The following is a 10,672-nucleotide window of genomic DNA, read 5'->3' on the forward strand; positions in this document are numbered from 1 at the left end:
TATTTAGTCAAACTTTTATTTATTTAACTTCTTTCTCGTGAATAAAAAAAACAGACAACCGGAAAACGCGCGGAAATTTATTTATTTTGGTTGCCATTTGAAAAAAATTGCAGCCCAAAAAGTTGTTCAATTTATTAATTTATGAAGACAAACAATAACACATCATTGAATGAAAACATAATGCAGTAAAATTATGGTATAAATGAATATAATTTTAACGGTACTAAATTCATCTAATATTTAGTACTTTAACACTTAGTGTCGTAATTAAATATAACTGAAAATAATCGACTTTTTAATTAAATCCTTATTTCTTATTTACAAAGATTTTAAAAGAATTTACGTCTTTAATTGAAAGAAATTAATAATTACGCACAAACCATCCATTTTAGCAAACTTCGCGCTAGCCAGACCTCCACCGTAATCCAGACGCAAACGCAAATAGGTCACGTGATTAAAAGTTTTTTGGCGAAGGTTTTTACACTAGTGGAGTCTTGGCCTTAGCCTATAGATAGAAAAAAAAATCACGGTTAATCCTCAAAGGATTTCATTACCGTGTATAACAGCCTTAAAAACGAGTTGAGCAGTGTTCAACTTTGGACGCGGATACGGCCGTAAAACGGTACCATTTACCAATCAGAAGTCAGTGAAATCTAGGTCATTGTGACACGGTGCGAAAATGGCGGAAAACGAGCTTTTGTGTACGTTCCCTCGTGGCTACTCTAGAATAGATCCGGAAAGATTTATCGAAAACATCCGAAAGTATTCGTGTATCTACGACAAGAAGTATCCCGATTATAATAATGGATGCCTAAAACACGCGATACGGACGGCTAAAGGAAAATCCTTCAATTCAGAGGAGTATATAATGAAAAAAAAACTAACCTTATAAGTGATGTATATTATCTTAATTAATAATACGATAATAAAAATTAATATATGAAAGTAAAGATATTATTTTTACTACATTTGTAATTATAGTACAGAAAAAACTCGTAGAATATAATCATTGTCTTTGTGAGGGACGAACAGACCCTTAATAAAGTGTTATTTTTAATTTTAATTATTGGAAACTTTAATCGGTTAAATTCGAGCGTTTTATCGAGTTAGGCTAAAAGCCATAAAAATTATTTCCCACGGAGTTTGTTCCTTGTTGAGTCCGATCCAGTTAGTCAGGGATGTGTCACCCGGAACTTTCGATGGAGTGCCTATATTGAACGCCAGACCCTTAACAACAACCACCTGACCTAATGGAAAAACCCAAGAGGAATAACAAGAGAAAAGGAAAAAGACCCCGAGGTCAGTCGTCATCCAAAGTCTCTCTACAAAAGTCGTCTTCAAACAGTCCGCCCAATAAAGTCGTCCTCCAGAATTAAAGTCGTGATTCAGAATTAAAACCGTGACCCAGGATTAACCCCGTGACCCAGGATGATACCCGAGAAAAAAAAATCGTCCCTGATTAAGCCTCTACACTCCTCCGTGCCTCCACACCAGTGAACGGAAAAGATTCGGAACTAGTGAAAAGAACAGTCCATCGACAAGGTATTTATCAACCCGCGATTCGTTGTAAACTCTCTCTCTCGACGGGCCTCTCTTGAATAGGGGAACTCTGACCGAATTTGACTATCTTTGTATTTCCTTTAGTTTCATTAAAATTGTTAATTGTTAGCAACCATGGAATCCGATTAAATTACTTCCTCGTCTCTCTCCTCACCTCTACTCCGAATATAATCGCTCACCCGTTACCGCTCGCGTGATGTAACGTTGCGATTTCCGAGTCCTGCGAGACTCGGTGGTGTCAGATTCAGGTCTCCTGACGTGGTGTCAAAGAGACACCGACCCTACGGTCACATCTTTATAACTTCGATAGTACCGTCGCCGTAAAAACTTCGCTAGCCGGACCTCGCAATCCAGACGCAAACGTAAATAGGTCACGTGATTAAAAGTTTTTTGGCGAAGGTTTTTACACTAGTGGAGTCTTGGCCTTAGCCTTAGTGTCGTAATTAAATATAACTGAAAATAATCAACTTTTTAATTAAATCCTTATTTCTTATTTACAAAGATTTTTAAAAAATTTACGTCTTTAATTGAAAGAAATTAATAATTACGCACAAACCATTTTAGCTATTTTGACTAAACAAAATGAATTTATTTCAGAGAATTAGGCATTATCCAGAAATTGAGTAGAAGAATTCTACAAATTACAAATAAAAATTTATATACCAACCAATTTTGTATATTGATATAATTATACCAATTTGTTATACATCAAATAAGAATTATAACGATCAGTTAAATGTAATTCTTCAATAAATTGTCAACGTGCAGAAGAAAATCCAATTACTTCAATTTAACATGTTTTTGAAGTCTCCAGGCATTTCTGATAATAAAAACAAATTAAAATCAGAATAATTTACATATAAACTAACCTTATAGTTACATATAACTTTACATATAAACTAACCTTAACCTTAACATATAACCTAATTTAAACTTTATATTTACGTACAGTACATAAGATAATTTATCATTTATTTATTAATATTAACAATGACGATTTCAGGTAATATTTGTCTAATTTAAAAAAAAAAAAAAAACTTGAATAGAGATTGAAGGAAAAGATTTTTAGTTTTTATGTTTTGTTAATTTAATGTAACATAGGGAAGGTATGGTGATCGACCGAATTTATTTATTTATTTATTGCTTTCTTATTGCATTTCTTCGTGTTTCCACTGTCCAGAAATTCAAAAAATGTAAAAATATTCTGTCCGTTTTTATGTCTGCTGGTTGTCTATCCGTGCGTCGACATAAATTTTGCATTATATGTACAGTGACCATATTTTTTGGGGGAAAATAAAGGACATATCGAAGAAAATCAAAAAATACCTTATAAAATTCATAAGTTTATAACATTTATTACGAAAATAGTAGCATACAACAATGCATACATTAAAATTTTAAACAATCTGAATTATTACACATACACACATTGTAAAAATTTAAATAACATTAATTTTGATACTTTTCAGTAGAATTAATTTTTTTTTATAGCGCCGTTTCACGCTTTAAAGTCATAAAATTCCATACAGTTCATTTGAAAGTTGTATTTGATGGAAATACATGCTTCTAATGTGCTTACTTTTAAATCAGTTTTTTCATTCGTCCACATATTATTCAGCAATGAAAATATTCGTTCAACGGGGGCATTAGATCCAGGGAGACAAAGAAAATTCTACGATTTTACAAATGTTTTTGAAAACAACTTCTTTTGCTGTAAAATGTTCAAAAATCTCAATCCACTGTTGATGGCAGGGCTGGTTATTCTTTTCGTTTGTGACATATTTTTTCATCGATCTTTTCGTTTGTGACATATTTTTTTTACACATGAAACTTCATCGAATAATTTACCATCGAGTATATTTACGGACCAATGATTCGAAATAAAGATATAGCTTTCCTCTACTTTCGCCCACAAAGAGATTTCACATAATGTGACCCATTCAAACACATCTATTTCAATAAAAACATGTCCCAATTATTTAGATAATCTATGCACGTTTGATAAAATGTGTACACAGCATCATTGAATTTTTTGGCTTGTATATTTTCTGATTTTTCTAATGCTAAAACCACTTTTCTAATAACAATAGGAAGAAACCCCTCATTTTTTCTTTCAACTAACTTCGGCTTTAATTAACAAGTGTATCATTCATCAACTAGAGAGTTAAAAAACTATCACAAAAATCCCCATAAGAGTGTCCACCCCCTGGTACTGTCAGTGGGTCGTTTGGTTGGCGACACACTGCACTACTGTGCTCTATGTAGCAATGCAACACTGGTCATGAAGGCGTATACAAAACTAACTTGTTCAATATATTATTAAAAAAATTTTTTTTAACTTTGCGTCAACTTTACAAAATAAAGGACAAAATGCCTATTTTAGAAAATAAATAAAGTTAAAGGACAGAACAGTGAAATAAAGGACTGTCCTCTTAAATAAAGGACGTATGGTCACTGTAATTATATGCCAACACTGCATAAACCAAAAATTTAGTGATTTGGTAGGTTTATTTGTATACATGGGACATTGAAGCTATTAAATTTTATTAGTCAAAAACCATTAGGTGCTGAAATAGAGGAGGTCGTTAACATATATCGAGTGTGGCTACATTTGATGAAAGGTTATTCGTTATCAGCATTTACAATTTTTACTTGCAACTCTCCTCAAAAATACGCCTTTTGCCTTCTATAATATTGCTTACGCAGACACAATGCAGTGACAATTTTCAAACACTAGGCAAATTTTTCATCTTTTTATTCAGTTGGGATTTTTTATTCTAAATTATGTAACAACGTAAAAATTATTTTAAAAAATAAAATCTCATAACAAATGGCGCAACACACAACTTCAGACCAGAAAACAGAAATTAATTTTTAATTTTTTTTCTTCAATTAAAAAAATAATATATTAAATATTTTTAGCAAAATTAATTGATGCTATCAACAAAAACATTTTAGTATTTAGAATAGTATCAATACAATAATCGTTATGCGTAAATAATTGTTAATTAGAACTATTTTAAGTGTAAGACATTTATATAAAACACAATTTATACATAGTGACTAATGACTATAATTATTATTAGTAAATTAGTGTGCAGTTAGAATCGAAATTGTACAAGTAATTTTAGCAGTATTTAATAGTTCTTATTCTTTCGTGTATTCAAAGAGCTAATGAAAACAAATCTTTTATTATACAGGATGATTACAATTAAACTAATCCTACCCAGAATCTGCTGCAGAATAATGGACACGTGTCGATGAAATTTGTATATGTGCTATTTATATCGTGGCCAATACATTTCTGGAAAGCAAAAATTATCTTAAAATTGCGTTGCTAGGAAAAAATACCGCGCTTCAAGAACAAAATCCATACGTCAATAAAGGAAAATGTCACAGTATTTTACACTTGAATTTACACGTCAGCTTATAATGACGTGATCAAATGTCGCACAAATTATTTCGATTTGAATACTGGCCTTCAGCCTTGCACCGTTACAGTCCTGTCAAACTGTTTTCTGTAATAATGTACAGTACATAATATTGTACTATATACTGTACTTGTTGTGAAGCGCTTTATTTTCTGCTAGAGATGAGAATTTGAACTAACTTTTCTTTCTCAGAAATCTATGTATCATGAAAAATTCAATGAGAACTTCCAAATATACATCCGGCAATTCGCAAAGTAGAATCTTCTTGGATTTTCCAATATAGACCACATACCTTCTCTCTAAAAATATAAATGCTTCTGTGGAATATCTTATTAGTCATATTGTCATATTAATTCATTCTATTATTTATGAATGTACTATTGGTTCAGCTGCCATAGCAAAAACCAGCCCATAACATAGATGATCTTCCGCTTTGCGCCCACCAGTGGTCGAGTGGATAAAACCACTGAAAACTGGTAGCTAGCTGGTCGTGAGTTCGCGCCTGGCCAATGAGTCGACCACGTGGAAATTTCGGATATGTTTTTCACGTTAGTAAAACCTAAAGAGGCCAGTTTTTTGCAGAAAGTTCTTCTGGGAGGTATTCCACCTCGGCAGGTCGCCATATGTCGCGCTGCCCTGTATAAGAATAAAACCAACTCTCCTCTTTGCCTGCGTTAAGAAAATATTTCATGTTCCTTTCCAAGATTGTGACAATACCACTATAATCCATCAAAACCAACCTTAGAATCTTACATCACAATATTAAATTAAAATGCAAGTGAGCCTGTAGTAATTCAACAATTCTACAAATGCTTTAGTTATTACACAATAATTAACCTAATAATTATTCAATAAATTTTATATAAAGGAATTTATCGTGTTGAACTTACTGCGATAATCAGATAAACCTTTGGATTGGTAATACTGAAGGTCTTTTGAGCTGAACTGTGACATTTCAGAAATTCGCCAAACACCTATTAATAGAAATACCATAAATTATTGAAATAAATAATAAGAATACAATGTTTAGAAATACAAATGAATTACTTCTGGAGAGGCCTCTGTGAGTTTGCAAACGAACTCAGTTAACTCGTCTGTTGTAGAAAAAAACTGCAGTCCTTGAGCACAGTTTTTAGCGAAATCCAGAACCTAAATATTAAATAAAGTAATAAAAGTTTTATTTAGCAAATTTATTTTAAAATAAAACGTTTGCAAATGTTTAAAGGCTTACAGTTTGCAATCCATTTTCAATCAAGCAAAATCGAAAGTCTCTTTTTTCGGTACAACTCAGTCCTAATTAAAATAATAATTAGAAACATAAAAAATAAATATATTTTCATTAAATCTCATCTCGACGTCCATAAGCATAAACACAAGATTGTAAGGCTACGTCCTACGTGGCAGCATCCAACGACCGCGGGCGTGAACGCGCTTCCAAGCAGAGCGGACAAATCGGTTCAAGCAAATGTGCGTGTCCGGAGTAACCGCGTTTAGCGTGTAGCGACCACCAGATGACGCTTTTACACGCGGGCAGGAAGCAGCTACCAAACCAATTTGATCGCCGCTTCCAACGAAGAAAATGGCTGATTTTGAAGATGAATGTAAACAGAATGACAAATAAATTGTGTATATATGTTGTATGTACTTTAATTAATAATCTTTTACGCAATTTCATAATTTCTGATTTTGTTAAAAAAATTAAAACTTTTTTTAACTGATTATTCTATAAATATTCTTTATATTTGTTGTGTATCTAGTTAGTGATAACAATTAAATGTCAAATTTACCGTTTTAATGCTTGTCATCTTTTCCATAGTAACATTCGAAGAAGTCTTCTCGCTGCCATCTTGTAAACAACACGCGTCCACTCTGAACAGAAGTCGCTCGCGAGTTGGAAACGTGTACAAAGATTCTTTCCGCCCGCGGTCGCTGGACGCTGCACGTAGGACGTATCCTAAGGATAATTAATGAGTAAAACATGAAAATATGTAAAGAAAGTGGTGCATTATAGCTTCATGGGCTCCAAGCAAATTTGAATTACAGTGACCCATGCATAGTGTTGACTGCAGATATTTACTTTCGGGAAATTTTTTTTATAAAAAACTGTTTTAGAAATCCCTGTTTGTGGTATACCATAGGGCATGCGATTGCCCTTTTTGCCCATAGGATAACGCGCCACTGGCAAGTTAATCATGTTAACCACTTACCACAATACATATCCATGGTCTTTGAAAGGTCTTTCAATGGATCTAGAGGAATAACGTTCGGATCTATGGGAATAACGTTCGGATCTATGGGAATAACATTCGGATCTACAGGAATAACATCCAAAATTCCAATAGAATTGGTTGGAGAAAGAACAATAGCAAATATGAATAACATTAGTAATGGTGTCATATCCATTGATGTTTTCATTTCGTGTGGTAGATAGATATATATATGTTATATCACGTGACTTCTGATATGTTACCAGGAAAATTAAAATTTATTAATACCTGAAAAAGTAAGAAATATTTAAGTATGAAATAAAGTAATTTACTTTTATATTCATTTATTACTTTCGCGACTGTTATATATAACAGAGAAAGACTATGGCGATCGGTTAAAAAATAACCCCTCAAGAATTTTACATTTTTGGACTCAAAACTTTCGAACGTGAAGAAATGCAAAACAATTCGGGGATTTTTTCTGTATGCATAAAGTATGTGTGTGTGAAGGGGGTACGGTTTTGTTCACTGTGTTTGAAGCTTAATAACTCTTGTGCTTTTGGTCAAAAATTTCTAAAATTTGCAGGGCGGTTTGTTTGTTAGCTGAATTGATGCTATTAAATTTTGTTGGTTAAAGGTCGACAGCGTGGGGAGATAAAGGGAAATCGTCTGTCATATCCTGAGTATGGTTGAACTTAATTACGATTTTACTTGTTATTGGCATTTACAATTGTTTAAATAATCTATCGCAGTCTAAAAATAATTTTTTTGCCTATTTATAATAATTAAAAATATAACTAGGTTTTAATAATAAAATCTCATATCAGATGGCGCAGCACGCGCAGTTTTAAATGTTGTCAGGGGAAGTTAAGCAACTTGTTGTTGCATTTTTAAGTGAGATATTGTTTTTTTTTTTAATCAATAACCCGTACTTTTGGTGTTTAATCCAAAATAATATTTGTTGTAAAGTCAATTCTAGGACCATCATTTACGAGACTTTATTGAAAACAATTTTCATATTGTTAAATTTTCTTAGAAGGGAAAAGACTTATATTTGGAGTAGGAATAATTTTTTAAAGAAAGTATAAATGCTAATAAGTAGTGAAATTTTCATTAATTTTGACCTCACTGGAGATGACACGTGACCTCTTCTATCTCCCCACCCATCGACCCTCTTGACTGTCAAAATTTTCTAGCATAAATGCCCAACGGTTACAAATAATCGTGCCAAGTTTTAAAATTTTTGGCTTATCCAGTCCCAAGATGTAATGCAAAATACATGCTGACACACACTCCTACAAGATATTTTATAATAGTTTTACATTTTGGGTTCATGGATTTTGATGTAATTAGCTTAAGAGCTTTATATAATAGATTAAGTTAATTGATAACTAACGTTATCTGATATATAAAATTTTATTATAATTAATTTAACAACCGGAAAATAAATATTTTACTGTATTAAGATTTGTATTTGATTAAGATTTATCTTGACAAAAAAGTAATATTATTAAAAGTAAATGTTTCTATGCGATACATTTGCAAATGAGAATGAGTAAAAGCAAATAATTGCTCTCTAATTGAATGATAAAATATGCTCTTTCTCGGGAGTGTCCGTACATTGAAACACTTCAGGCACATGTCTCTTTTTCTTATCCCTAATGGGGCTCCAAATTCCATCAGAAAATTCATTACTTCTAGTCTATTTTGCAAATATAAAAGAAACTGATAAACGATATTTGTCAACTGTTCCATGCATTGTCGTAAGTTGGTCAAAACTTGGCCTTGAAAAAACGGAAGATTCCTTGTTCTCGAGGCCAAGTTAGCCCCACATTTCATCTTGTGAGAGTGCTGATGCCGCTTTGAAGTTTATTTTATAATGTGTAATTTTTTAATAGCTTGTGCCCCCTTTTATATAGTCTGCGGGCGCCTCTGTATTTTATTTATATTTTTATGGCGAAGAAAGATGAACAGAGAACTTACCTTGTTATATCTGCCAAACTTTAGGTTTTGTAACGTTAACTTCTTACGCGTCGTTACAGTAAATCTGTTTAAAAATCCGTGAGGTCGTGTGTTCCATTTCCATTTATATACTACTTCACATGAAAACACCAGCTGCAGCGTGTTGTCAACATTTTTAATATTTCCACGAAGATCAATAATATTAATTATGCTTCCATATATTTAATATTCTAAAACATCTTCGGATCATCTTCATAATAGCATTAATTGTTGTTAGTATTTTTATATTGTTTTGTCTTAATTTAAGAAATTAAGTTAAAGGACAGAATAAAACAATTTAAAGTTAAATTTTACATTAACTTTTATTTTTCTTTAATGTAGATTTAGGGAAAAAATGGAAACGTTATTGTTAAAATAAGAGTTTTAAAACAAAAATATTAGACGTTTTTGAAAATAACTTCTGAGAAAATAAAATCGGTCTTCGTGGAAATATTAAAAATGTTGACAACACGCTGCAGCTGGTGTTTCCATGTGAAGTAGTATATAAATGGAAATGGAACACACGACCTCACGGATTTTTAAACAGATTTACTGTAACGACGCGTAAGAAGTTAACGTTACAAAACCTAAAGTTTGGCAGATATAACAAGGTAAGTTCTCTGTTCATCTTTCTTCGCCATAAAAATATAAATAAAATACAGAGGCGCCCGCAGACTATATAAAAGGGGGCACAAGCTATTAAAAAATTACACATTATAAAATAAACTTCAAAGCGGCATCAGCACTCTCACAAGATGAAATGTGGGGCTAACTTGGCCTCGAGAACAAGGAATCTTCCGTTTTTTCAAGGCCAAGTTTTGACCAACTTACGACAATGCATGGAACAGTTGACAAATATCGTTTATCAGTTTCTTTTATATTTGCAAAATAGACTAGAAGTAATGAATTTTCTGATGGAATTTGGAGCCCCATTAGGGATAAGAAAAAGAGACATGTGCCTGAAGTGTTTCAATGTACGGACACTCCCGAGAAAGAGCATATTTTATCATTCAATTAGAGAGCAATTATTTGCTTTTACTCATTCTCATTTGCAAATGCATCGCATAGAAACATTTACTTTTAATAATATTACTTTTTTGTCAAGATAAATCTTAATCAAATACAAATCTTAATACAGTAAAATATTTATTTTCCGGTTGTTAAATTAATTATAATAAAATTTTATATATCAGATAACGTTAGTTATCAATTAACTTAATCTATTATATAAAGCTCTTAAGCTAATTACATCAAAATCCATGAACCCAAAACGTAAAACTATTATAAAATATCTTGTAGGAGTGTGTGTCAGCATGTATTTTGCATTACATCTTGGGACTGGATAAGCCAAAAATTTTAAAACTTGGCACGATTATTTGTAACCGTTGGGCATTTATGCTAGAAAATTTTGACAGTCAAGAGGGTCGATGGGTGGGGAGATAGAAGAGGTCACGTGTCATCTCCAGTGAGGTC

The 10,672-nt window shown here is 32.3% G+C and overlaps 1 protein-coding gene across 1 annotated transcript; it reads right to left on the reverse strand.

Annotated features, from left to right (window-relative positions):
* Positions 1–2,118: 2,118 nt before the first annotated feature.
* Positions 2,119–9,251, reverse strand: LOC111628085. Its single transcript, XM_023371807.1, has 6 exons — positions 9,182–9,251; positions 7,199–7,486; positions 6,223–6,284; positions 6,039–6,140; positions 5,882–5,965; positions 2,119–2,380 (listed from the first exon to the last, which is right to left on the reverse strand). The coding sequence occupies exons 2-6, from the start codon at positions 7,404–7,406 to the stop codon at positions 2,351–2,353; spliced, it is 486 nt and encodes a 161-aa protein (XP_023227575.1). The 5' UTR covers positions 7,407–7,486; positions 9,182–9,251; the 3' UTR covers positions 2,119–2,350.
* Positions 9,252–10,672: the final 1,421 nt, after the last annotated feature.

The sequence above is a fragment of the Centruroides sculpturatus genome, unplaced genomic scaffold (assembly GCF_000671375.1).
Source record: "Centruroides sculpturatus isolate CEXI.00-Female unplaced genomic scaffold, Cexi_2.0 scaffold432, whole genome shotgun sequence".
Taxonomy (NCBI): Eukaryota; Metazoa; Arthropoda; class Arachnida; order Scorpiones; family Buthidae; genus Centruroides; species Centruroides sculpturatus.

Excerpts from the sequence above, each read along its gene's own strand:
- LOC111628085 (XM_023371807.1), bottom strand. The coding sequence starts at position 7,406 with ATGAAAACATCAATGGATATGACACCATTACTAATGTTATTCATATTT. Across the intron at positions 6,141-6,222 it reads TTGAAAATGGATTGCAAACT|GTTCTGGATTTCGCTAAAAA; the intron begins GTAAGCCTTTAA and ends TTTAATATTTAG. Across the intron at positions 2,381-5,881 it reads AGGTTTATCTGATTATCGCA|AAATGCCTGGAGACTTCAAA; the intron begins GTAAGTTCAACA and ends TTTTATTATCAG.